This window comes from Chamaea fasciata, unplaced genomic scaffold, assembly GCF_029207755.1.
Source record: "Chamaea fasciata isolate MVZ Bird 193981 ecotype frontalis unplaced genomic scaffold, bChaFas1.0.hap1 SCAF_495, whole genome shotgun sequence".
In the NCBI taxonomy this organism is placed as follows: domain Eukaryota; kingdom Metazoa; phylum Chordata; class Aves; order Passeriformes; family Sylviidae; genus Chamaea; species Chamaea fasciata.
Window position 1 is genome coordinate 1 of NW_027094580.1, and position 27,552 is coordinate 27,552.

Below are 27,552 nucleotides of genomic sequence, written 5' to 3' on the forward strand. Positions count from 1 at the left end.
TCCCTGAAATTCCCAACGCTCCTTCCCTACAATTCCCGGCGCCCCCTCCTCAAAATTCCTGCCCCCGGGGGAATGAAGGAGGAGCGGAGGGAAATTTGTGGTCGAATTTCCGCGCTTAGCCGCGCCCCCTTCTCGCGCTTCTCCCCCTCCCCAAATTTCGCGCCCCCCTCCCCAAAATCCCGCTCGCTCCGCCCCCATCCAGGCCACGCCCCTAAAACCACGCCCGCCCCAGCGTAACCCCTCCCCTTCATTCCACCCCCCACCCCAAAATCCCCGCCGCTCTTTTCTTGCCTCCCCCCTCCTCCCAAAAAAATTCCCGCTTTTCCCCCCCTCAAAAAAATTCCCGCTTTTTTTTCCCCCCTCGCCCCAAATTCCCGGGGCTGTCCTCCAAGCCACTCCCCTTTGACCCCGCCCCCTCCCGAAGCCCCGCCCCTCCCGCCGCTGCCCTCACGGTGCCGCGCACGCGCCGCCGCCATTCCCCCCCCCCGCTCCCCGTGATCGTGAAGGCGGAGGGAGGAGGAGGAGGAGGAGGAGGAGGAGGAGGAGGCGGCTGAAGGGAGAGGGAGGGAGAGGGAGGGGAGGGGGGTTTAGAGGAGGAGGAAGGCGCCGCCGCCATTACAGGCCGAGCCCGCCCCGGCGGCCCCCGCCGCCCTCGCCCCGCCCGTCGCCGCCGCCCCGAGCGCGGACATGGCGCTGCCGCCTCCTCCCGCCGCCCCTGGCCCGGCCCGATGCCGCCGCCGCCGCCGTTTCTCCGGTAAGAAAAAAAAAAAAAAACCCCAAAAAAACCGAAAAACCGAACAAAACCATCTCTGATTTTTTTTTTTTTTCCTCCTCCTCCTCCTCCTCCTCCTTCACCCCCCTCAGCGCCGCCGTCGCCGCCTTTTTTTTCTTTTCAAACCAAACCCCCCCCCCCCCCCTTGAAGAACAATGGGCCGCCCCACCCCCGCCCGCCGCGCGCCCGCCGGGCCGGCCCATGGCCCTCACGGGGGGGGGAGGGGGGTGAGGATCCCCATGGGGGGGGGGCAGGGAGAGACCACCCCCCACCAGGGAACGGGGGGGGGAGAAAAGACCCCCCGGCCTCATCCCCCCCCCCTAAATCCGGCCCTTGGCGATGGGCCCGCCGGCCTTTGATGGGGGGGGAGAGACCCCCGGGAGGGGATCCTAAATTTGGGGAGGGGGGGGGTTATGAGGGAGACCCCCCGAATTTGGGGGGAGGGGGGGGGTTATGAGGGGGGAGCCTTAAATTTGGGGGGGGGGGGTTTGATGCGGGTTTTGGGGAGAATTAGAAAGGATGGATCCAAATTTAGGGGGGAGATTTTGAGGGGGGTCTCCCCCGGATTTGGGGGGGAGTAGAGAGGATGGATCCAAATTTGGGGGAGACACCCCCCCCCTCCCCCCCGGAATTTGGGGGGAATTAGAGGGGGGGGGACCCCAAATTTGAGGGGGGTTAGAAAGGATTGATCTAAATTTTGGGAGGGGGGGGGACTTGGAGGGGACTGAGCCCAATTTGGGGGGGAGACCCCTGTGAGGGGATCCTGATTTTGGGGGGGGGGTATGAGGGGAAACCCCCCGAATTTGGGGGGGATTAGAGGGGAGACCCCAAATTTGGGGAGGGGGGTTTGATCCAAATTTGGGGGGGATTAGAGGGGGAGACCCCAAATTTCGGGCGAATTAGAGGGGGAGACCCCAAATTTGGGGAGGGGGGTTTGGTCCAAATTTGGGGAGAGGGGGAGACCCCAAATTTGGGGAGGGGGGTTTGATCCAAATTTGGGGGGGATTAGAGGGGAGACCCCAAATTTGGGGAGGGGGGTTTGATCCAAATTTGGGGGGATTAGAGGGGGAGACCCCAAATTTGGGGGGGGTTGATCCAAATTTGGGGGGGATTAGAGGGGAGACCCCAAATTTGGGGAGGGGGGTTTGATCCAAATTTGGGGGGGATTAGAGGGGAGACCCCAAATTTGGGGAGGGGGGTTTGATCCAAATTTGGGGGGATTAGAGGGGGAGACCCCAAATTTGGGGAGGGGGGTTTGGTCCAAATTTGGGGGATTAGAGGGGAGACCCCAAATTTGGGGAGGGGGTTTGGTCCAAATTTGGGGGGAATTAGAGGGGGAGACCCCAAATTTGGGGAGGGGGGTTTGGTCCAAATTTGGGGAGAGGGGAGACCCCAAATTTGGGGGAGGGTTGATCCAAATTTGGGGGGAATTAGAGGGGAACCCCCCCCCAAATTAGCAGAGGGAAGACCCCAAATTAGGGGAGACCCCAAATTAAGGGGAGACTCCTAATTCGGATGGACCCCCAATTAATGGGAGATCCCCAATTAAAGAGACACTCCTCCTAATTAAGAGATGAAAACCCCTAATTAAGGGATGCCTCTCTTCGAAATTAATGACTCTGCCCTAATTAAGAGTGGAGGCTTTGTCCCCCGTTTTTTGGGGGGTTCCCCTTAAATTCCTTCCCCAAAATTTGGGATTTTTCCCTCAATTTCCCTCCCAAAATTTGGGATTTTTCCCTCAATTTCCCTCCCAAAATTTGGGATTTTTCCCTCAATTTCCCTCCCAAAATTTGGGATTTTTCCCCTCCCAAAATTCCATGTAAAGGGTGAAAAATCCCTTTTTTTTTTTTTTTTTTTTTTTTTTTTTGGAAGGGGTTTCCCAATTTTGGGTTTTTTTGGGGTTTTTTTGGGGGGAGTTTTGGGGGTTTATTTGGGATTTTATTGGGGTTTTTTATTTTGGATTTTATTGGGGATATTTTCGGGATTTTGGGGGGATTTTGGGGAGATATTTTTGGGGGGTTTTATTGGGATTTTGGGGGGCATTTTTTATTATTTTTTGAGGGATTTTAGTGGGATTTTGTCGGGGATTTTTGGGGGTTTTGGGCGGGATTTTTTGGGAATTTATTGGGATTTTGGGAGGATTTTATTGGGACTTTTGAGAATTTTTGGGGGCGTTATTTGGGATTTTTGGGGAATTTTGGGGGGATTTTCTTGGGGATTTTCTTGGGATTTTTTGGGGGATTTTTGGGATTTTTTTTTATTCTATTGGGATTTTTGGGAGGATTTCTTGGGGATTTTGTTGGGATTTTGGGGGGGAATTTTTTGGGTTTTTTATGGGATTTTTGGAGGGGTTGGGGATTTCTTGGGGGGATTTTATTTGGATTCTTTGAGGGATTTATTGGGAGGTTTTTTGGGAGATATTTTGGATTTTATTGGGATTTTTGGGGGGCTTTTCGGCAGAATTTTTCCGAATTTTTTTATTATTTTGCGGGGGGAAATTTTTGGGGATGGAAAAACGTCCCAGAAATCCCCAAACTTGGGAATGGCACCTCTGGGACATCCCAAAATTCAGGATCAACATTCCCAAAAAATCCCCCCAAACCTGTGGAAACAACAGCGCCATGAAATCCCTCAAGAAATCCCCCCAAAAATTCCCAAAAAATTCACCCAAAAGTTCCCAAAAAATTCACCCCAAAAATCCCAAAATAATCCCCCAAAAATCTCCCAGAAAAATCCCCCCAAAAATCCCCAAAAAACTCACCCAAAATTCTCCTCATGGAATTCCCGGAAAAAGCAAAAATTCCATAAAAAAACCCCAAAAAACCCCCGAAACCTGAGCGGAGCTTTGGCCTCGAGGTCGTTTCCCCCTTTGGCAAATCCCAACCCGGAGCCACTCCCAGAAATTCGGGATCAAGGTTGGAAAAAGTGGGGAAAATTCTTTCTTTGGGGGGATTTTTTTAGGAATTTTTAGGAATTTTTTTAGGGATTTTTTAATGATTTTTGGGGGGATTTTTTTGGGGTGTTTCCAGCTGGATTTTTTCCTAAAAAAAAAGGAGGGGAAAAAAAAAAAACCCCTTCCCTCCTCCCCTTTTTTTTCCTGGGAATTAATTCCAGGAGTAAATCCCTCCTTCCTGGACTTTGGAGTCAATCAGGAACTCCTGACTCAGGGAAATTCCAGGGGGGGAAAAAAATCAGCAAAAGCCGCCGGGAACGGCCCCAAAAATCGGGAATTTTGGGGTTTTTAAAAGCAAAAATGTTCAGCTCCGGAGTCGATTTGGGTGAGGATTTATCCCCGAGAATTTTGGGAATTTTTTGGGGGTTATTTTTTGGGGGAGGTTTTCGGGAAGATTTTGGGGGAATTTTTGGATGTTTAAAACCAGGATTTTTCAGCTCCGGAGTCGATTTGAGTGAGGATTTATCCCAAAAATTTGGGGAATTTTTTGGAGGAAATTAGGGAAATTTTGGAGGTTTTTGGGGGGGGATTTTTGGAGGTTTTTTTGGGGAGGATTTTTTGGCATTTTTGGGTTTTTTTTTAGGGATTTTTGGAGGTTTTGAGGGATTTTTTTGGGCATTTGTGAGGGATTTTTTGGGGGGATTTTTGAGGGAGTTTTGGGGATTTTTTGAGGGATTTTTGGGAGTTTGGGTGGATTTTTGGGGATTTTGTAGAATTTTAGGGCGAAATCTGTCGGAATTTGGGGGATTTCACGGCCAAACCCGTTTGGATTTTGCGGAATTTTACGGCATCACGGTGGGCCATTGGTCGGGTGGGGATGTTGCGTCCACCACCTTGGGTGTCCACTGGAGTGGACGAGCCGTGTCCACCATGATGGATGTCCGGTTGAGTGGACAAGTCGTGTCCATCATGGTGGACCCTTGGTTGGGTGGAGACGTTGGGTCCATCGTGGTGAGCGTCCTGTTGAGTGGAGAAGTCGTGTCCGCCATGATGGGTGTCCAGTTGAGTGGAGAAGTTGTGTCCACCATGATGAGTGTCCAGTTAAGTGGACAAGTTGTGTCCACCATGATGAGCGGCCAGTTGGGTAGATGAGTTGTGTCCACCATGATGAGTGTCCAGTTGGGTGGAGAAGTTGTGTCCACCACGATGAGTGGCCAGTTGGGTGGAGAAGCCATTTCCATCGTGGTGACCCTTGGTTGGGTGGAGACGTGGTGTCCACCATGATAAGTGACCAGTTGGGTGGAGAAGCCATTTCCATCATGGTGGACCTTTGGTTGGGTGGAGACGTGTCCACCATGATGAGTGGCCGGTTGGGTAGATGAGTTGTGTCCGCCATGATGGGTGTCCAGTTGAGTGGACAAGTTGTGTCCTCCATGATGAGTGGCCAGTTGGGTGGAGATGTTGTGTCTATCACGGTGGGTCTTTGGTTGGGTGGGGAAGCCATGTCCATCGTGGTGACCCTTGGTTGGGTGGAGACGTGGTGTCCACCATGATGAGTGGCCAATTGGGTGGAGAAGCCATTTCCATCATGGTGACCCTTGGTTGGGTGGAGACGTGGTGTCCACCACGGTGAGTGGCCAGTTGGGTGGACAAGTCATGTCCATCGTGGTGGGTCTTTGGTTGGGTGGAGACGTCGTGTCCATCGTGGTGGGTCTTTGGTTTGGTGGAGAAGCCATTTCCGCCATGGTGACCTTTGGTTGGGTGGAGACGTCGTGTCCATCGTGGTGGGTCTTTGGTTGGGTGGAGAAGCCATTTCCATCACGGGCCTTCGCTTGGGTGGAGGTGTGTCCCCCCCCGGCTGCGTGCCACCTTCTCCGCCCCTTTAACCCCTTCCTCTCCTGTCCCCCCCAGGGCGACTCGTCGGCCACCCCGCGCCGGCGCCCGCCACGGCCTGAAGCCGCGCCGGCGCTCGCGGCATGGCAACGCCGAGCGGCCCCGCCCCGGCGCCGCGCCTGCCCTGAGCCCCACCCCTCCCTCGCCCCGCCCCGGGGCCACCACCATGCTGGGACAATGATGATGGCCCGCAAACAAGATGGCCGCACGCCCACCTACAACGTCAGCGTGGTGGGGCTGTCCGGCACCGAGAAGGAGAAAGGTCAGTGCGGCATCGGCAAATCCTGCCTGTGCAACCGCTTCGTGCGGCCCAGCGCCGACGACTTCCACTTGGACCACACGTCCGTGCTCAGCACCAGTGACTTTGGGGGCAGGGTGGTCAACAATGACCACTTCCTCTACTGGGGCGAGGTGGCGCGGCCGCTGGAGGAGTGCGTGGAGTGCCGCATCCACGTGGTGGAGCAGACCGAGTTCATCGACGACCAGACCTTCCAGCCGCACCGCTCCACGGCGCTCCAACCCTACATCAAACGGGCGGCGGCCACCAAGCTGGCGTCGGCCGAGAAGCTCATGTACTTCTGCACCGACCAGCTGGGCCTGGAGCAGGACTTCGAGCAGAAGCAGATGCCCGACGGCAAGCTGCCGGTGGACGGCTTCCTGCTCTGCGTGGACGTCAGCCGCGGCATGAACCGCAACTTCGACGAGCAGCTCAAGTTCGTCTCCAACCTCTACAACCAGCTGGCCAAGACCAAGAAACCCGTGGTGGTGGTGCTGACCAAGTGCGACGAGGGCGTGGAGCGCTACATCCGCGACGCCCACGCCTTCGCGCTGGGCAAGAAGAACCTGCAGGTGGTGGAGACCTCGGCGCGCTCCAACGTCAACGTGGAGCTGGCCTTCGGCACGCTGGTGCAGCTGGTGGACAAGAGCCGCGGCAAGGCCAAGATCATCCCCTACTTCGAGGCGCTCAAGCAGCAGAGCCAGCAGATCGCCGCCGCCAAGGACAAGTACGAGTGGCTGGTGAGCCGCATCGTCAAGAGCCACCACGAGCTGTGGCCCAACGTCTGCCGCAAGATGCAGCCGGCGCCCGAGTTCCAGGACTACGTCTACCTCGAGGGCACCCTCAAGGCCAAGAAGCTCTTCCTGCAGCACGTGCAGCGCCTCAAGCAGGAGCACATCGAGCGCCGCCGCAAGGCCTACCTGGCCCTGCTGCCCCAGGCGCTGGACGCCCTCGTGCCCGACCTGGACGAGATCGACCGCCTGAGCCGCTCCAAAGCCGAGAAGCTGCTGGAGGCCAAACCCGACTTCGCCAAGTGGTTCGTGGTGCTGGAGGAGCCGCCGTGGGACGCCGGCGACCGCGTGGACGACGTGGACAGCGAGCGCATCCCCTTCGACCTGCTGGAGACGCCGGCGGCCGAGCAGCTCTACGAGGCGCACCTGGAGAAGCTGCGCAACGAGCGGCGGCGCGCCGAGATGAGGCGGGCCTTCCGCGAGAACCTGGAGAGCTCGCCCTTCGTCACGCCCGGCAAGCCCTGGGAGGAGGCCAGGAGCTTCATCATGAACGAGGACTTCTACCAGTGGCTGGAGGAGCCCGTCTACATGGACATCTACGGCAAGCACCAGAAGCAGCTGATCGACAAGGCCAAGGAGGACTTCCAGGAGCTGCTGCTGGAGTACTCGGAGCTCTTCTACGAGCTGGAGCTGGACGCCAAGCCCAGCAAGGAGAAGATGGGCGTCATCCAGGAGGTGCTGGGCGAGGAGCAGCGCTTCAAGGCGCTGCACAAGCTGCAGGCCGAGCGCGACGCCCTGGTCCTCAAGCACATCCACTTCGTCTACCACCCCACCAAGGAGACGTGCCCCAGCTGCTCGGCGTGCGTGGACGCCCGCGTGGAGCAGCTGCTGGCCGCCCGCTTCCTCCGGCCTCACCGCAACCCCCTGGCGGGGGACGCCAACGTGGACCGCATCAACCTGGTGATCCTGGGCAAGGACGGGCTGGCGCGCGAGCTGGCCAACGAGATCCGCGCCCTGTGCACCAACGACGACAAGTACGTGGTGGAGGGCAAGATGTACGAGCTGGCGCTGCGGCCCATCGAGGGCAACGTGCGGCTGCCCGTCAACGCCTTCCAGACGCCCACCTTCCAGCCCCACGGCTGCCTGTGCCTCTACAACTCCAAGGAGTCGCTGTCCTACGTGGTGGAGAGCATCGAGAAGAGCCGCGAGGCGGCGGCGGGCCGGCGCGACGGCCACGCGGCGCAGCTGCCGCTCACCTTGGTGCTGGTCAACAAACGCGGCGGGGGCGGCTGCTGCGGCGGCGGCGGCGGCGAGGGCGGCGAGACGCTGCAGAGCTTGATCCAGCAGGGCCAGCAGATCGCCAGCAAGCTGCAGTGCGTCTTCCTGGACCCGGCGTCGGCCGGCATCGCCTACGGCCGTAACATCAACGAGAAGCAGATCGGCCAGGTGCTCAAGGGGCTGCTGGACGCCAAGCGCAACCTCAACCTGGTGGTGGGCTCCACCTCGCCGGGCCTGAAGGAACCGGGCGAGGCCGAGCTGCGCGTGGTGATGTGCCTGATGTGCGGCGACCCGGCGGGCGCCGACGAGGTGCTGCTGCCCATCCTGCAGGCCCAGCCGTGCCGGCCGGCGCCGGGCGGCGCGGTGCTGGTGGACGTGACGGTGGGATCGGCGCGGCGGCGCGTGGAGCTGTCCCTGCTGTCCTACCACGCCTCCTTCGGCTTGCGCAAGAGCCGCCTGGTGCACGGCTACATCGTCTTCTACGCCGCCAAGCGCCGGGCGTCGCTGGCCACGCTGCGCGCCTTCCTGGCCGACGTGCAGGACATCGTGCCCGTGCAGCTGGTGGCCCTGGCCGACGGCTCGGCCGACCTGCTGGACAACGACCTGAGCCGCGAGCAGCTGGGCGAGGGCGAGGAGATCGCCCAGGAGATCGAGGCGCGATTCGCCGCCCTGCCCTGCGGCCAACCCCAGGCCAAGCTGGACGTGACCTTCCAGCCCTTCTTCAAGGACGTGCTGGACAAGAAGAACATCGTGGAGGCCACGCACATGTACGACAACGCCGCCGAGGCCTGCAGCACGGGCGAGGACGTCTTCAACTCGCCGCGCGCCGGCTCGCCGCTCTGCAACTCCAACCTGCCCGACTCGGAGGAGGACGCCGAGCCTCTGCCCGGCTACAGCCCCTTCCGGGAGGAGCCGGCGCTGCCCAAGGATCACTCCAAGCTCTCCATGGAGCTGGAGGGCAACGACGGCCTGTCCTTCATCTCGGTGGTGAGCAGCTTCGAGAGCAAGCTCAACAACAAGATCCCGCCGCCCGTCAAGCCCAAACCGCCCGTTCACTTCGACATCAAAGCCGACCTGGCTTACCTGGAGCAGAGCCACCAGCAGCAGCAGCAGCACCGCGACGGCCAACGGCGCTCGGTGTCCTCGTCCACCGCCTGGCTGCCCCCGGACTGCTTCGACCCGTCGGACTACGCCGAGCCCATGGACGCCGTGGTGAAGCCGCGCAGCGAGGAGGAGAACATCTACTCGGTGCCCCACGACAGCACGCAGGGCAAGATCATCACCGTGCGTAACATCAACAAGGCGGCTTCCAACGGCAGCGGCAACGGCTCGGACAGCGAGATGGACACGGGCTCCCTGGAGCGCGGCGGGGGTCGCAGGCCGCCGGCCGCCGCCAAACCGCGGCTGTACCGAGCGCGCTGCGCCCGGCTCGGCCGCTTCGCCGGCTACCGGCCCGGCTTGAGCGTGGGCAGCGACGACGAGTTGGGCCCGGGGAGGAAGAAGGACGAGGAGCAGGGCGGGCAGGGCGGGGGCTACAAGGGGGACAACGCGGGCATGGCGTACGAGGCGGCCGACGGAGAGGACCCGCGCCGGAGGAACATCCTGAGGAGCCTCAGGAGGACCACCAAGGTGAGGGGTGGGGCGGTCGGTTTGGGGGCGGGGTCAAGGTCAAGGAGGGGTGGAGTGTCCCAGTGGTCATCCCGGTGGTCAGTGGTCATCCCGGTGGTCAGTGCTTGGCCAAAGCCTGGTCAGTGGAGGGGAACATCCTGAGGAGCCTCAGGAGGACCACCAAGGTGAGGGGTGGGGCGGTCGGTTTGGGGGCGGGGTCAAGGTCAAGGAGGGGTGGAGTGTCCCAGTGGTCATCCCGGTGGTCAGTGCTTGGCCAGAGCCTGGTCAGTGGAGGAAGTTGCTGAGCAGGATGACCGAGGTGGGATGAAGGTTGGAGGGGTCAGTTTGGGGTGGGGGTTAAGGTCAGGCAATGGTGGAGTGTCCCAGTGGTCATCCCAGTGGTCAGTCCCAGTGGTCAGCGGTCATCCCAGTGGTCAGTGGTCATCCCAGTGGTCAGTGGTCAGTCCCAGTGGTCAGTCCCAGTGGTCAGTGGTCATCCCGGTGGTCAGTGCTTGGCCCAGCCCTGGTCAATGTCGTTGTTGAGGATGACCAAGGTGGGATGAAGGTTGAGGGTCTTGGAAGGGTCAGGTTGGGGTCAGGGTCAAGGTCAAGGAGGTCTTGGAATGGTGGAACGTCCCAGTGGTCATCCCAGTGGTCAGAGGTTATCTGAGTGGTCAGCGGTCACCCCGGTGGTCAGCGGTCACCCCAGTGGTCAGTGGTCATCCCAGTGGGTCAGCGGTCACCGCAGTGGTCAGTGGTCATCTGGGTGGTCAGCGGTCATCCCGGTGGTCAGTGGTCATCCCGGTGGTCAGCGGGTCAGTGGTCAGAGGTCACCCCAGGGGTCAGCGGGTCAGTGGTCAGCGGTCATCCCAGTGGTCAGCAGTCATCCCAGTGGTCAGTGGTCACCCCAGTGGTCAGGTTGGGGTCAGTGGTCAGGGGTCATCCCGGTGGTCAGCAGTCATCCCGGTGGTCAGCGGTCACCCCAGTGGTCAGCGGGTCAGTGGTCAGCGGGTCAGCGGTCACCTTGGTGGTCAGTGGGTCAGTGGTCAGTGGATCAGTGGTCAGTGGTCACCCCAGTGGTCAGTGGTCATCCCAGCGGTCAGTGGTCACCCCAGTGGTCAGCGGGTCAGCAGTCAGCGGGTCAGTGGTCAGTGGTCATCCCAGTGGTCAGCGGTCACCCCAGTGGTCAGTGGGTCAGCGGTCAGTGGGTCAGTGGTCAGTGGTCACCCCGGTGGTCAGTGGGTCAGTGGTCAGTGGATCAGTGGTCAGCGGGTCAGTGATCAGTGGATCAGTGGTCAGCGGTCACCCCGGTGGTCAGTGGGTCAGTGGTCAGTGGATCAGTGGTCAGTGGTCACCCCAGTGGTCAGTGGTCATCCCAGCGGTCAGTGGTCACCCCAGTGGTCAGCGGGTCAGCAGTCAGCGGGTCAGTGGTCAGCGGTCATCCCAGTGGTCAGTGGTCACCCCGGTGGTCAGCGGTCAGTGGGTCAGTGATCAGCGGTCACCCCGGTGGTCAGTGGATCAGTGGTCAGCGGGTCAGTGGTCAGTGGATCAGTGGTCAGCGGTCACCCCGGTGGTCAGTGGATCGGTGGTCAGCGGGTCAGTGGTCAGTGGATCAGCGGTCAGCGGGTCAGTGGTCAGTGGGTCAGTGGTCAGCGGTCACCCCGGTGGTCAGTGGGTCAGTGGTCAGTGGTCATCCCGGTGGTCAGTGGTCACCCCAGTGGTCAGCGGGTCAGTGGTCAGTGGATCAGCGGTCAGCGGGTCAGTGGTCAGTGGGTCAGTGGTCAGTGGTCACCTCGGCGGTCAGTGGATCAGTGGTCAGTGGTCATCCCAGTGGTCAGCGGGTCAGTGGTCAGCGGTCACCCCGGTGGTCAGTGGGTCAGCGGTCAGTGGATCAGTGGTCAGCGGTCACCCCGGTGGTCAGCGGGTCAGCGGGTCAGTGGTCAGCGGGTCAGTGGTCAGTGGATCAGTGGTCAGCGGTCACCCCGGTGGTCAGCGGGTCAGCTGTCAGCGGGTCAGCGGTCAGCGGTCACCCCGGTGGTCAGTGGTCAGTGGATCGGTGGTCAGCGGTCACCCCGGTGGTCAGCGGGTCAGTGGTCAGCGGTCACCCCGGTGGTCAGTGGTCAGTGGATCAGTGGTCAGCGGTCACCCTGGTGGTCAGTGGTCAGTGGATCGGTGGTCAGCGGTCACCCCGGTGGTCAGCGGGTCAGTGGTCAGCGGTCACCCCGGTGGTCAGTGGTCAGTGGATCAGTGGTCAGCGGTCACCCCGGTGGTCAGTGGTCAGTGGATCGGTGGTCAGCGGTCACCCCGGTGGTCAGCGGGTCAGCTGTCAGCGGGTCAGCGGTCAGCGGGTCAGTGGGTCAGCGGTCACCCCGGCGGTCAGTGTTTGGCCGTACCCTGGTCAGCGCCTCTCGGTGGGAGCCGGGATTCCTGGGCCTTGGAAGCGGAATTTGACCTTCCAGCCGGGAACTTTTGTGTCCAAACCCGGAATTTTCGGTTCAGCCCGGGAACTTCCACGGCCGAAACGGGAATTTTCCGCCCAAAGTCGGGATTTTGGCTCAGAACCGGAAAGTTTTGGTCCAAACCCGAGATTTTCGGGCTCGCCCACAGGATTTCAGGCTCAAACCCGAAAATTTTGGAGTTTCCGACCAGAATTCTCCGTTCAGAGCCGGAAGTTTTGGTTCCGAACCTGGAATTTTCCCGGTTTCGGAGCGGGATTTTGGGTTCAAAACCCGAATTTGAGCTTCAAACCTGGAATTTTTTTGAGTTCAGAACTGAAATTTTAGGCTCAAGCCCAGAATTTTTCCAGTTTAGAACCAGAACTTTGGTTTCAAAACCCGAATTTTCAGTTCAAAATCAGAATTTTTGGTTGAAGCCCGGAATTTTTCCAATTCTGAACCTGAATTTTGGGTTCAAAACCAGAATTTTTGGTTGAAGCCCGGAATTTTTTGAATTCCGAACCGGAATTTTGGCTTCAAAACCAGAATTTTGGGTTGAAAACCAAAATTTTTCCAGTTTAGGACCGGAATTTTGGCTTCAAAACTGGAATTTTCAGTTCAAAACCAGAATTTTTAGTTGAAGCCCGGAATTTTTCCAATTCTGAACTGGAATTTTAGGTTCTAACCTGGAATTTCTCGGGAGCTGGAATTTTGGGTTCAAAATGGGAATTTTCAGTTCAAAGCCGGAATTTTATGGGTTCAGAACCGGAATTTCCGCCTCAAATTCCCAATTTTTCGGGTTCAGAACCGGAATTTCCGCCTCAAATCCCCAATTTTTTGGGTTCAGAATCAAAATTTTCGTCTCAAATCCCCAATTTTTCGGGCTCAGAACCGGAATTTTCGCCTCAAATCCCCAATTTTTCGGGTTCAGAACCGGAATTTTCGCCTCAAATCCCCAATTTTTTGGGTTCAGAACCGGAATTTTTGCCTCAAATCCCCAATTTTTTGGGTTCAGAACCGGAATTTCCACCTCAAATCCCCAATTTTTTGGGTTCAGAACCAGAACTTTCACCTCAAATCCCCAATTTTTTGGGTTCGGAACCGGAATTTTTGCCTCAAATCCCCAATTTTTTGGGTTCGGAACCGGAATTTTTGCCTCAAATCCCAAATTTTTTGGGTTCAGAACCGGAATTTCCGCCTCAAATCCCCAATTTTTTGAGTTCCAAACCGGAATTTCCGCCTCAAATCCCCAATTTTTTGGGTTCAGAGCCGGAATTTTCAGTTCCAACCCACAACTTCTCGCGTTTAACCGCGACTTTTCGCCTTTAGCCCCAAACCCCGCCCTTCCGAACGGCAGCTTCCGGTTTGAACCCGGAATCTCTCGCGTCGAGCGCCGGAATCTTTTGGCCTCGACGCCGGGATTCCTCCCGTTCACCCTCCGGATTTTGGCCTCGGAACCCCCCGCCGCGTTCCCCTCCCCCGGCCGGGACTTTAGCCCCTCCCCTCTGGAATTCCGGCCGCTCGTGGGATTTGCCCGTTGCCGCCGTTTGTGTCCGCAGAAGCCCAAGGCCAAGGCGCGGCCGTCGCTCTCCAAGGCGCCCTGGGAGAGCAGCTACTTCGGCGTCCCCCTGGCCAGCGTGGTGACCCCCGAGAGGCCCATCCCCGTCTTCATCGAGCGCTGCATCCAGTACATCGAGGCCATCGGTGCGCCGGGGAGCAGCTTGGGGAAATTTGGGAAAAAATTGGGAATTTTTGGGAATTTTTTGGGATTTTTTAAGGGTTTTTTGGGGGTTGTTTGGGGTTTTTTGGGGTTTATTGAGGTTTTTTGGGTTCATCGAGCGCTGCATCCAGTACATCGAGGCCATCGGTGCGCCGGGGAGCAACTTGGGGAAATTTGGGAATTTTTTGGGAATTTTGGGGAATTTTTTGGGAATTTTTTGCGATTTTTTTTGCAATTTTTAAAGAATTTTTGGGTTTATTGGGGTTTTTTTTGGGTTCATTGAGCGCTGCATCCAGTAAATTGAGGCCACTGGTCCGTCTGGGGCGAATTCCGGGTATTTCGGGAAAATTTGGGAATTTTGGGGAATTTTTGGGATTTTTTGGGATTTTTTAAGGGTTTTTTGGGGGTTTTGGGGTTTTTTGGGTTCATCGAGCGCTGCATCCAGTACATCGAGGCCATCGGTGCGCCGGGGAGCAGCTTGGGGAAATCTGGGAAAAAATTGGGAATTTTTTGGAAATTTTTTGGGATTTTTAAGGGTTTTTTAAGGGTTTTTTGGGGGTTTTTTGGGGGTTTTTTGGGGGTTTTTGGGTTTTTTTGGGTTCATCGAGCGCTGCATCCAGTACATCGAGGCCATCGGTGCGCCGGGGAGCAAATTGAGAAAATTTGGGAGAAATTTGGGAATTTTTTGGGAATTTTTTGGGATTTTTTGGGATTTTTTGGGGATTTTTTAAGGGTTTTTTGGGGGGTTTTGGGGATTTTTGGGGGTTTTTTGGGTTCATGGAGCGCTGCATCCAGTACATCGAGGCCATCGGTGCGCCGGGGAGCAACTTGGGAAAATCTGGGAGAAATTTGGGAATTTTTGGGAATTTTTTGGGAATTTTTGGGATTTTTTGGGATTTTTCAAGGGTTTATTGGGGGTTTTTTGGGGTTTTTTGGGTTCATCGAGCGCTGCATCCAGTACATCGAGGCCATCGGTGCGCCGGGGAGCAGCTTGGGGAAATTTGGGAGAAATTTGGGAATTTTTGGGAATTTTTGGGATTTTTTAAGGGTTTTTTGGGGATTTTTTGGGGTTTATTGAGGTTTTTTGGGTTCATCGAGCTCTGCATCCAGTACATCGAGGCCATCGGTGCGCCGGGGAGCAGCTTGGGGAAATCTGGGAAAAAATTGGGAATTTTTGGGAATTTTTTGGGATTTTTAAGGGTTTTTTGGGGATTTTTTGGGGTTTTTTGGGGGTTTCGGGGTTTTTTGGGTTCATCGAGCGCTGCATCCAGTACATCGAGGCCGTCGGTGCGTCGGGGGCCACTTTGGGAAAATTTTGGGAATTTGGGGGAATTTTTTGGCATTTGGGGTTTTTTGGGACATTTTTTAAAGCGATTTTGGTGGTTTTAAGAAATTTTTGGGCCTTTTTTTTGGTTTTTTCCCTCCTTTTTTCCCCAAAGTCACTGGAAAATCTCCCAAAAATCCGCTCAAACCTTGTGAGGAACGCGGAAAAAAATCAAAACGGGGGAAAAAAAGCCAAAATCGGTGAATTTTTTCTAATTTATTTTAATTTTTCAGGGCTGAGCACGGAGGGGATTTACCGAGTCAGCGGCAACAAGTCGGAGATGGAGAGTCTGCAGCGCCAGTTCGACCAGGGTAACCCCCCAGAATTCCCAAAATCCTGGGAAATTCCCCCCAAATCCACCCCAAGATCCCAAAAAACCCAAAGAAAATCCCGAATTCCCTCTAAAGTAACGAAGTTCCCCCGGGTTTACCCCAGGTTTTTGGCAATTTCGGGGGGGAGTTTCACCAAAATCCTGCAGCTCCCCCCAAAATCCCAAAAAATCCATCCCCAAATCCCAAAAAATCCAACCCCCAAAATCCCAAAAAATCTCCCCAAAATCCCAAAAAATCCATCCCCAAATCCCAAAAAATCCACCCCAAAAAATCCCAAAAAATCCATCCCCAAAATCCCAAAAAATGCAACCCCAAAATCCCAAAAAATTCCCCCAAAATCCCAAAAAATCCAGCCCCAAAATCCCCAAAAATCCATCCCCCAAAATCCCAAAAAATCCAGCCCCAAAATCCAAAAAAATCCACCCCCAAATCCCAAAAAATCCACCCCCAAATCCCAAAAAATCCAACCCCCAAATCCCAAAAAATCCATCCCCAAATCCCAAAAAATCCAACCCCCAAAATCCCAAAAAATCCAACCCCCAAAATCCCAAAAAATCCACCCCCAAAATCCCAAAAAATCCACCCCAAAATCCCAAAAAATCCAACCCCAAATCCCAAAAAATCCACCCCCAAAATCCCAAAAAATCCATCCCCAAAATCCCAAAAAATCCACCCCCAAAATCCCAAAAAATCCATCCCCAAAATCCCAAAAAATCCATCCCCAAAATCCCAAAAAATCCAACCCCAAATCCCAAAAAATCCAGCCCCAAATCCCAAAGAATCCACCCTCAAAATCCCAAAAAATTCCCCCCAAATCCCAAAAATCCATCCCCCAAATCCCAAAAAATCCAGCCCCAAAATCCCAAAAAATCCACCCCCAAAATCCCCCAAAAATCCCCAAAAATCCCAAAAATTCCCTCCGAAGTAACGAAATTCCCGCGCTTTTACCCCGATCTTTGGGAGGAGTTTCACCCCAATCCTGCCGCGCATCCTGAAAATCCCCCCAAAATCCTGGAAAATCCCGGAAAAATCCTGGAAAAATCCCAAATTCCCTCGAAACGGACGGGATTCCCGCCGTTTTACCCCAATTCTCGGCGGGTTTTGGGCCCCGTGCCCAAAGATTTGGGGATTTTGGGGCTGGAATTCCCTTTATTTTTTTCCCCCCACATTTTTCGGGAAATTCCTCAGAATTCCATGAATTTTAGAACCGCAAATCCCAAAGAATTCCCGGGATTTTGGGGTTGAAATTCACATTTTTCCACCCGAAATTCCGGATTTTAAGGCCGAAATTCCCGGTTTTTTTTCTCCCCGTTTTCCCGGGATTTTTCCCCAATTCCCGAGGGATTTTTGGGATAGATCCCCCTTTTCCCGGACCCCAAATCCCTCAGAATTCCCGGGATTTTGGGGTAGAAATTCACGATTTTCGGCCCGAAATTCCGGATTTTAAGGCCAAAATTCCCGTTTTTTTTTTCTCCCCGTTTTCCCGGGATTTTTCCCCGATTCCCGAGGGATTTTTGGGATAAATCCCCCTTTTCCCGGACTCCCCGATCCCCCAGAATTCCCGGGATTTTGGGGTAGAAATTCACATTTTTCCGCCCGAAATTCCGGATTTTAAGGCCAAAATTCCCGTTTTTTTTTTTCTCCCCGTTTTCCCGGGATTTTTCCCCGATTCCCGAGGGATTTTTGGGATAAATCCCCCTTTTCCCGGACCCCAAATCCCTCAGAATTCCTGGGATTTTGGGGTAGAAATTCACGATTTTCGGCCCAAAATTCCGGATTTTAAGGCCAAAATTCCCGTTTTTTTTTCTCCCCGTTTTCCCGGGATTTTTCCCCGATTCCCGAGGGATTTTTGGGATAAATCCCCCTTTTCCCAGACTCCCCGATTCCCCAGAATTCCTGGGATTTTGGGGTAGAAATTCACGATTTTCAGCCCGAAATTCCGGATTTTAAGGCCGAAATTCCCGTTTTTTTTTCTCCCCGTTTTCCCGGGATTTTTCCCCAATTCCCGAGGGATTTTTGGGATAAATCCCCCTTTTCCCAGACTCCCAAATCCCCCAGAATTCCCGGGATTTTGGGGTAGAAATTCACGATTTTCAGCCCGAAATTCCGGATTTTAAGGCCGAAATTCCCGTTTTTTTCCTCCCCGTTTTCCCGGGATTTTTCCCCGATTCCCGAGGGATTTTTGGGATAGATCCCCCTTTTCCCGGACCCCCAAATCCCCCAGAATTCCTGGGATTTTGGGGTAGAAATTCACATTTTTCCGCCCGAAATTCCGGATTTTAAGGCCGAAATTCCCGGTTTTTTTCCTCCCCGTTTTCCCGGGATTTTTCCCCGATTCCCAAGGGATTTTTGGGATAGATCCCCCTTTTCCCAGACTCCCCGATCCCCCAGAATTCCGGCCTCTCTCCCGCAGATCACGGCCTGGACCTGGCCGAGAAGGATTTCACCGTCAACACCGTGGCCGGAGCCATGAAAAGTTTCTTCTCGGAGCTGCCCGAGCCCCTGGTGCCCTACGCCATGCAGCTCGAGCTGGTCGAGGCCCACAGTGAGTCCCGAGTTCGTTAATTAGCCCTCGTTAATTAGCGGGTAATTACTGGTTAATCGGTGGGCAATTAGTCCCGGTCCGGTTCGGTCATTCCCAGCATTCCCAGTTTTATTTTGGAGTCCCCAGGCAGGTGGAGCTGGTCGAGGCTCACAGTGAGTCCCTAATTCATCAATTATCACTCATTAATTAGCGGTTAATTAGTGGTTAATTAGTGGTTAATTAGTGGTTAATTGGTGGTTAATTGGTGGGCAATTGGTCCCGGTCCGGTTCGGTCATTCCCAGCATTCCCAGTTTTATTCTGGGGTCCCCAGGCAGGTGGAGCTGGTCGAGGCTCACAGTGAGTCCCTAATTCATCAATTATCACTCATTAATTACTGGGTAATTACTGGTTAATTGGTGATTAATAGTTAATTAATCCGGGCCCATTCCCAGCATTCCCAGTTTTATTTTGGAGTCCCCAGGCAGGTGGAGCTGGTCGAGGCTCACAGTGAGTCCCTAATTCATCAATTATCACTCATTAATTAGCGGTTAATTAGTGGTTAATTAGTGGTTAATTAGTGGTTAATTGGTGGTTAATTGGTGGGCAATTGGTCCCGGTCCGGTTCGGTCATTCCCAGCATTCCCAGTTTTATTCTGGGGTCCCCAGGCAGGTGGAGCTGGTCGAGGCTCACAGTGAGTCCCTAATTCATCAATTATCACTCATTAATTAGTGGGTAATTACTGGTTAATTGGTGATTGATAGTTAATTAATCCGGGCCCATTCCCAGCATTCCCAGTTTTATTTTGGAGTCCCCAGGCAGGTGGAGCTGGTTGAGGCTCACAGTGAGTCCCTAATTCATCAATTATCACTCATTAATTAGCGGTTAATTAGTGGTTAATTGGTGGTTAATTGGTCCCGGTTCCGTTCGGTCGTTCCCAGCGTTCCCAGCTCATTCCCAGGTTTGTTCTTTGGGAACATCGAGATCCCAAAATTCTTCTTGGATTCCTCAGAATTTCTTCATTAATCCCTCCTCCGTTCCTCATTAACCCTTCGTTAATTCCTCCTGACTTTCCTCGTTAATTGCTCATTAATTTCTCATCAACGCCCAGCCCATTCCCAGGGTTGTCTTGGGGACACCCAAGAGATCCCAAAATTCCTCCTGATGGTTTTTGACCCCAAAATCCCCAGTTCTGTCCCCAAAAATTCCCATTTTTCCCCCAAATTTCCCCAATTTTCAGCCCAAATTTCCCATTTTTCACCCCAAAACTCCATTTTTCACCCCAAAATCCCCATTTTTCCCCCAAAATCCCCATTTTCCCCCCAAAATCCCCAGTTCTGTCCCCAAAAATTCCCATTTTACCCCAAATTTCCCCATTTTTCAGCCCAAATTTCCCATTTTTTACCCCAAAACTCCATTTCTCACCCAAAAATCCCCATTTTCCCCCCAAAATCCCCAGTTCTGTCCCCAAAATTCCCATTTTTCCCCCCAAATTTCCCCTTTTTCACCCCAAAAATCCCCATTTTCCCCAAAATTCCTGTTTTGACCCAAAATCCTGGGTTTTTTTTCCCCCAAAACTCCAATTTTTGACCCAGAAATCCCCAATATTTCACCCAAAAATCTCCATTTTCCCCAAAATTCCCTGGTTTTCCCCCAAAATCCCCATTTTCCCCCCCCAAAAATTTTCCATTTTTCTCCCAAAATTCCCGTTTTTTTCCCCCAAAATTCCCCAATTTCCCGCCCAACCCCCCCAATATTTCGCTCCAAAATCCCAATTTTTCCCCCAAATCCCCATTTTTCACCCCAAATCCAGGTTTCTGACCCCAAAAATCTCAATTCTTCCCCTAAAAATCCCGATTTTTTCCCCCCAAAATCCCGATAATTTCACCCCAAAATTTTCCATTTTCCCCCCAAATCCCCGGTTTTTTTTCCCCCAAAACTCCAATTTTTGACCCAAAAAATCCCCAAGATTTCACTCAAAAATCCCCATTTTTCCCCAAAATTCCCTGGTTTTGACCCAAAATTCCCATTCTCCCCCCAAAATTTTCCATTTTTCCCCCAAAATCCCCGTTTTTTTCCCCAAAAATCCCAATTTTCCCCAAAATCCCATTTCTGACCCCAAATCCCAACCCCCCATCATTCCACCCCGAAAATTCCCATTTTTCACCGCAAATCCCCATTTTTTCTCCAAAAATCCCCAAGTTTGACCCCAAACCCCCAATATTTCACCCCGAAATCCCCAAATTCCCCGTTTTTGACCCAAATTCCCGGTTTTTGACCCCAAATTCCCGGTTTTTTCAGAGATCAACGACCGCGAGCAGAAGCTGCTGGCGCTGAGGGACGTCCTGAGGAAATTCCCCCGCGAGAACTACGAGGTCTTCAAATACGTCATCGCGCACCTCAACAGGTCAGGGCAGAATTCGGGGGAATCTGGGGAAATTTGGGGAATTTTTTGGGAATTTTTTGGGAATTTTTGGGGAATTTTTTGGAAATTTTCGGAATTTTTTTGTGATTTTTTGCGATGTTTAGGCGATTTTTTTCAGGGATTTATTTTTTCAGGTGTGTGTGTTTGGTTCAATTACGTCATCGCGCACCTCAACAGGTCAGGGCAGAAATTGGGAGAATTTGGGAATTTTTGGGAATTTTCTGGGAATTTTTTGGGAATTTTTTGGGAATTTTCGGAAATTTGTTTGCGATTTTTTTGTGATTTTTTGACAATTTTTTTCAGGGGTTTATTTTTTCAGGTGTGTGTATTTGGTTCAAATCCGTCATCGCGCACCTCCACAGGTCAGGGCAGAATTTGGGAGAATTTGGGAAATTTTTGGGAATTTTTTGGGAATTTTTTGGAAATTTTCGGAATTTTTTTGTGATTTTTTGTGATTTTTTGGCGATTTTTTTCAGGGGTTTATTTTTTCAGGCGTGTGTGTTTGGTTCAAATCCGTCATCGCGCACCTCCACAGGTCAGGGCAGAATTTGGGAGAATTTGGGAATTTTTGGGAATTTTCTGGGAATTTTTTGGGAATTTTTTGGGAATTTTCAGAAATTTTTTGCGATTTTTTGTGATTTTTTGTGATTTTTTGTGATTTTTTGTGATTTTTTGGCGATTTTTTTCAGGGGTTTATTTTTTCAGGTGTGTGTGTTTGGTTCAATTACGTCCTCGCGCACCTCAACAGGTCAGGGCAGAATTTGGGGGAATTTGGGAATTTTTGGGAATTTTTTTTGGAAATTTTTTGGGAATTTTCGGAATTTTTTTGTGATTTTTTGGCGATTTTTTTCAGGGATTTATTTTTTCAGGTGTGTGTGTTTGGTTCAAATCCGTCATTGCGCACCTCCACAGGTCAGGGCAGAATTCGGGGGAATTTGGGAATTTTTGGGAATTTTTTGGGAATTTTTTGGGAATTTTCAGAAATTTTTTGCGATTTTTTGTGATTTTTTGGCGATTTTTTGACAATTTTTTCCAGGGGTTTATTTTTTTCAGGTGTGTGTGTTTGGTTCAATTACGTCATCGCGCACCTCAACAGGTCAGGGCAGAATTCGGGGGAATTTGGGAATTTTTGGGAATTTTTTGGGAATTTCTGGAATTTTTTTGCGATTTTTGGCGGATCTTTTGGGGAATTCTTTGTGATTTTTCTTTTTAATTTTTGGGGGTTTTATTTGTAATTTTTTTGAGGTTTTTTTGGAGATTTTTGGGGTTTTTTTGCAAAATTTTTGGAGATTTTTTGGCAAATTTTTTGGGAATTTTTTGGATTTTTTGGCGATTTTTTCAGGTTTCTGTATTAGGTTCAAATCCGTCCTCGCGCACCTCAACAGGTCAGGGCAAGTTTTGGGAAAATTCGGAAAAATTTGGGGAATTTTGGGAATTTTTTCTTGAATTTTTGGGGATTTTTTTTCTGCAATTTTTGGGTGATTTTTTGGCGATTTTTTGAGGATTTTTTTGGTGTTTTTTGGTAAATTTTTTGGCGATTTTTGGACAATTTTTTATCGCTTTTCTTGTAAATTTTTTCGGGGTTTTTTTTTTGGCAATTTTTCGAAAACTTTCCGAGATTTTTTTGGGGGGGAATTTTTTGAGATTTCTTTGAAATTTTTTCCCGACGTTTTCTTTTCTCGGGAATTTTTTTTGCCGTTTCCCGATTTTTCACGGAATTTGGGGAATTCTTTAAATTTCAGGGGAATTTTCCATTTTGGCCTTTTGTTTGGTTTTTGGACAATTTTTGAGGTTTTGTTGGGATTTGTCCATCGCGGAGCGGTCACTTGGGCGATGTCCACTCCGCGGTGACCCCGGTGGTCAGCAGGAACCTGGTGGTCAGCGAGAACCTCTCCAGGAGAATTTCTGGGTCATTTTTGGGTCATTTTGATGGGAATTTTGGCAGTTTTGGGTTTTTTGGGATCTGCTGACCACCGAGTGACCACTCTGCCCGTGTCCACTCCGTGGTGACCGTGATGGTCAGCAGGAACCTGATGGTCAGCAGGAACCTGTCCTGGGCGGTTTTTTGGTCATTTTCCGGACGATTTTGATGGGAATTTTGGCAGTTCTGGGTTTTTTGGGATCTGCTGACCACCGAGTGACCACTCTGCCCGTGTCCACTCCACGGTGACCCTGATGGTCAGCAGGAACCTGTCCTGGGCGGTTTTTTGGTCATTTTTTGGCCGATTTTGATGGGAATTTTTGCGTTTTCGGGGATTTTTTCGGGACCTGCTGACCGCCGAGTGACCACTCTGTCCGTGTCCACTCCACGGTGACCCTGATGGTCAGCAGGAACCTGTCCTGGGCGGTTTTTTGGTCTTTTTTGGGTCATTTTTTGGTCATTTTTGGGTCATTTTGATGGGAATTTTTGCAGTTTTGGTTTTCTCGGGACCTGCTGACCACCGAGTGACCACTCTGCCCGTGTCCACTCCGTGGTGACCCCGGTGGTCAGCAGGAACCTGATGGTCAGCAGGAACCTGTCCTGGGGGGTTTTTTGGTCATTTTTGGGTCATTTTTGGGTCATTTTGATGGGAATTTTTGCAGTTTTGGGTTTTTTCGGGACCTGCTGACCGCCGAGTGACCACTCTGCCCGTGTCCACTCCACGGTGACCCCGGTGGTCAGCAGGAACCTGGTGGTCAGCAAGAACCTCTCCAGGAGAATTTCTGGGTCATTTTTGGGTCATTTTGATGGGAATTTTGGCAGTTTTGGGTTTTTTCGGGACCTGCTGACCGCCGAGTGACCACTCTGCCCGTGTCCACTCCATGGTGACCCTGGTGGTCAGCAGGAACCTGATGGTCAGCAGGAACCTGTCCTGGGTGGTTTTTTGGTCATTTTCCGGCCGATTTTGATGGGAATTTTTGCAGTTTTGGGTTTTTTTCGGGACCTGCTGACCGCCGAGTGACCACTCTGTCCGTGTCCACTCCGTGGTGACCCCGGTGGTCAGCAGGAACCTGATGGTCAGCAGGAACCTGTCCTGGGCGGTTTTTTGGTCTTTTTTGGGTCATTTTTTGGTCATTTTTGGGTCATTTTGATGGGAATTTTGGCAGTTCTGGGTTTTTTGGGACCTGCTGACCACCGAGTGACCACTCTGCCCGTGTCCACTCCACGGTGACCCCGGTGGTCAGCAGGAACCTGATGGTCAGCAGGAACCTGTCCTGGGCGGTTTTTTGGTCTTTTTTGGGTCATTTTTTGGTCATTTTTGGGTCATTTTGATGGGAATTTTGGCAGTTCTGGGTTTTTCGGGACCTGCTGACCGCTGAGTGACCACTCTGCCCGTGTCCACTCCACGGTGACCCTGATGGTCAGCAGGAACCTGTCCTGGGCGGTTTTTTGGTCATTTTCCGGCCGATTTTGATGGGAATTTTTGCGTTTTCCGGGTTTTTTTCGGGACCTGCTGACCGCCGAGTGACCGCTTCCCGGCGTTGTCCACTCCAGGGTGAGCCAGCAGCACCGCGTCAACCTGATGACCAGCGAGAACCTTTCCATCTGCTTCTGGCCCACGCTGATGCGGCCGGACTTCAGCACCATGGACGCTCTGACGGCCACCAGGACCTACCAGACAATCATCGAACTCTTCATCCACCAGTGCCCCTTCTTCTTCCCGCCCGGCCGGCCGCCTCCGGACACGCCCGGCTCGCCCGGCCCCGCCCCGCCCGCCGGCCCCGCCCCGCCCCCGGCCCCGCCCTCTCCTCCTCGGACGCCGTCGCCGCAGCCGCCGGAGCCTTTGGAGGCCTGAAGTGACCGCTGGGATGGTCCGGAGTGACCACTAGGATGGTCCGGAGTGACCACTAGGATGGTCCGGAGTGACCGCTGGGGCGGCCTGGAGTGACCGCTGGGGCGGCCTGGAGTGACCGCTGAGGCGGCCTGGAGTGACCGCTGAGGTGTCCACCCCACCCAAAGGTGGTGGGGGGACTTGGGTGGGGGGGAGGGTTTGTGGTCACTCTCGGGATGGTGTTTGGTCACTCTGGCCGCCGCCGGAGCCTTTGGAGGCGTGAAGTGACCGCAGGGATGGTCTGAAAGTGACCGCTGGGGTGGCGTGGAGTGACCGCTGGGGTGTCCGCTCATCCAAGGGGGAGGGGGGGGGGTTTGGTCACTCTCACCACCGCTGGAGCCTTTGGAGGCGTGAAGTGACCGCTGGGGTGGCCTGGAGTGACCGCTGGGGCGGCCTGGAGTGACCGCTGGGGCGGCCTGGAGTGACCACTGGGGTGTCCACCCCACCCAAGGGAGGGGTTGTGGTCACTCTGGCTGCTGCCAGAGCCCTTGGAGGCCTGAAGTGACCGCTGGGGTGGCCTGGAGTGACCGCTGGGGCCCACTGGAATGGTCTGGAGTGACCACTGGGGTGTCCACGCCACCCAAGGGAGGGGTTGTGGTCACTCTCCGGACCGAATATCCGTCCACCCCCGGGGGGGAGGGTTGTGGTCACTCTCCGGACGGAACGTCCACCCCGGGGCGGTGTCGTGGTCACTCTGGCCGGACGCTGCGGGGGGTCGGGGTGTCGGCGGGGCCGGTTCTTCTCCAGGACTTTGGGGGGGACGAGGTGACGCCCCCACCCCGAAATAAAGGGGCGTGGAAACGGGGACGGGGGTGGCCGGAGGGTCATCCAGGGTGGACAAAGGGTCACTCGAGGTGGTCGGAGGGTCATGGGAGGTGGTCCAGAGTGACCTGAGGGTCATCTAAGGTGGCCCGAGGGTCATCCAGGGTGGTCAGGGTGGTCCAATGGTCATCCGAGGTGGTCAGGGTGGTCCAATGGTCATCCGAGGTGGGTCAGGGTGGCCCAAGGGTCATTCACGGTGGCTCAAGGGTCATTTGAGGTGGCCCAAGGGTCATCCAAGGTGGCTCAGAGTGACCTAAAGGTCATTTGAGGTGGCCTGAGGGTCATCCGAGGTGGTCCAGAGTGACCTGAGGGTCATCTAAGGTGGCCTGAGGGTCATCCAGGGTGGTCAGGGTGGTCCAATGGTCATCCGAGGTGGCCCAGAGTGGCCCGAGGGTCATTTGAGGTGGGCCAAGGGTCATTTGAGGTGGCCCAAGGGTCATTCAAGGTGGTCAAAGGGTCACTCGAGGTGGCCCAAGGGTCATCCGAGGTGGTCCAGAGTGACCTGAGGGTCATCTAAGGTGGCCCGAGGGTCATCCAGGGTGGTCAGGGTGGTCCAATGGTCATCTGAGGTGGGTCGGGATGGCCCAAGGGTCATTCAAGGTGGGTCAGGGTGGCCCAGAGGTCATCCAAGGTGGCCCAAGGGTCATTCAAGGTGGCCTGAGGGTCATCTAAGGTGGGTCAGGATGGCCCAAGGGTCATTTGAGGTGGCCCAAGGGTCATCCAAGGTGGGCCAATGGTCATTCGAGGTGGTCTAATGGTCATTCAAGGTGGCCTGAGGGTCATCCAAGGTGGCCCAAAGTCCAGCCCAGGTGGCCCAAAGGTCACCCAAAGGTCACCCAAGGCCACCAGTGGTCATCTAAAGGTCACCCTGAGGACACCAGAGGTCATCAATGGTCACCCTGAGGCCACCCAAAGGTCACCCAAAGGTCACCTGAGGCCACCAAAGGTCACCTGAGGCCACCCAAAGGTCACCCAAAGGTCACCTGAGGCCACCGTGGCTCCTCAGCCCCCCCCCACCCCCCCAAATCCCCCCAAAATCCCCAAAATCCCCCAAAATCCCGGATTTCCCCCCAAAAGCACTTACGGGAGACCACGCCCCCTACAGGACGGAATTTTGGGGCGAATTCCCCAAAAATCGGGGAAAAAAAAAAACAAAACGGAAGTTTTGGGGGCCCGGGGGGAGGGGTCGGAGCTGGGGGGTTTTGGGGGGAATTTTTGGGGGGATTTTGGGGGAATTTGGGGGTCCCGGAGTTTTGACGGTACCGCCGGGACCTCCCCGGGTCTCTTCGCACTTTAAGACGCCCCCGAAATCCCCCGAAAAAGGCGCAAAATTCCCCAAAAGAATAAAAAAAAAAGGAAAAGGCTCCAATTCCCGGATTTACGATTTTGAAAAAAAAAATGGAAAAAGGCAAAAAAATTGGGGTTTTTTTTCCCCAAAAAATTGGGGTTTTTTCCCCCAAAAATTGGGGTTTTTTCTTCAAAAATTGGGGGTTTTTTCTCCAAAAATTGGGGTTTTTTTCCCCAAAAATTGGGGGTTTTTTCCCCAAAAATTGGGGTTTTTTTCCCCAAAAATTGGAGGTTTTTTTCACATGAAAAATGGGGGAAAAGGCAAAAAAAAACCTGGTTTTTTTTCCCCCCAAAATGGGGGTTTTTCCCCAAAAAATGGTTATTTTTTTCACATGAAAAATGGGGGATAAGGCAAAAAAAAAAAATTGGGTTTTTTTATCTCAAAAGGGATTTTTTCCCCCCGAAAAAGGGTTTTTTATCGCGTGAAAAATCAGATGGGAAAAAGGTAAAAAAATTGAGGGGTTTTTTCCCAAAAAAAATTGGGGTTTTTTTTTTCCCAAAAAAAGGGTTTTTTTCACGTGAAAAATTGGGAAAAAGGCAAAAAAAAATTGGGGTTTTTTCACATGAAAAATCAGGAAAAAGGCAAAAAAAAAATTGGGATTTTTCACCTGAAAAATCGGGAAAAAGGCAAAAAAAATTTTGGTTTTTTTCACATGAAAAATCGGGAAAAAGGCAAAAAAAAATCGTTTTTTTTTTCACGTGAAAAATCAGGAAAAAGGCCAAAAATTGGGTTTTTCCCCCCAAAAAAGGGTTTTTTTCACACGAGGAATCAAAATGTTTCAGCCCCAGGAGCCTTTTGGGGGAATTTTGGTGCCGAGAGGGGAAAAGAAAAAGAAAAAACCAATAAAACGAAGGAAAATCCATCGAAACCTGGGGAAAAAGGAAAAAGGAAAAAAAACCCACAAAACCACTAAAAAATTCCCGTTTTCCTCCTTTTCCTGCCACATTCCGGGGCGGAGTTTTGGGCCAAAATTCCTGAATTTGGGGGTTTTATTTTAAATTCTTTCATTATTTTTTTTGGTGTTTTTTCTTTTCCCCCAAAATTTGGGGTTTTTTTCCCACTTTTTGGGTTTTTTTGGGGGGTTTTTTTTGGGGAGAAATCCCTAAAAAACGGATGGAAACCAAACTTGGGGAGGAGTTTTGGAGGCGGCGTTAAGTTATTGTTGAAATAATGAATCAGAAACTGAAATGAAAAAGGAGAAAAAAAAAGAGAAAAACGCGACGAAAATCGCCCCAAAATTAGAAAAAAACCCCACAAAATTCCCGCCGGAGCTCTTCGAAAAACTGGGATTTTTGGGGATTTTTCAATGGAAAATCCTTGGGGAAAAAATTTAAAAATCCCAAAATTCCGGGTTTTTTT

General features: G+C 52.9%; 1 protein-coding gene across 2 annotated transcripts; it reads left to right on the plus strand.

The window, feature by feature from the left end:
* The first annotated feature begins 555 nt into the window (after positions 1 to 555).
* On the plus strand, positions 556 to 26,853 carry ARHGAP35 (Rho GTPase activating protein 35). Of its 2 annotated transcripts, none has more exons than XM_066208843.1 (7): positions 556 to 754; positions 5,577 to 9,473; positions 13,447 to 13,591; positions 15,165 to 15,242; positions 17,677 to 17,808; positions 20,088 to 20,193; positions 23,687 to 26,853. In XM_066208843.1, the coding sequence occupies exons 2-7, from the start codon at positions 5,736 to 5,738 to the stop codon at positions 23,985 to 23,987; spliced, it is 4,500 nt and encodes a 1,499-aa protein (XP_066064940.1). In that variant the 5' UTR covers positions 556 to 754; positions 5,577 to 5,735; the 3' UTR covers positions 23,988 to 26,853. The 2 variants fall into 2 exon arrangements, with proteins under 2 accessions (XP_066064940.1, XP_066064941.1); XM_066208844.1 differs by lacking the exon at positions 556 to 754 and adding an exon at positions 3,116 to 4,050.
* The last annotated feature ends 699 nt before the right edge of the window (positions 26,854 to 27,552 follow it).

Coding starts and splice junctions, on each gene's coding strand:
- ARHGAP35 (XM_066208843.1), top strand. CDS start 5,736: ATGATGATGGCCCGCAAACAAGATGGCCGCACGCCCACCTACAACGTC. Junction 15,243..17,676: donor GCAGCGCCAGTTCGACCAGG/GTAACCCCCCAG, acceptor TCTCTCCCGCAG/ATCACGGCCTGGACCTGGCC. Junction 20,194..23,686: donor GTCATCGCGCACCTCAACAG/GTCAGGGCAGAA, acceptor TGTCCACTCCAG/GGTGAGCCAGCAGCACCGCG.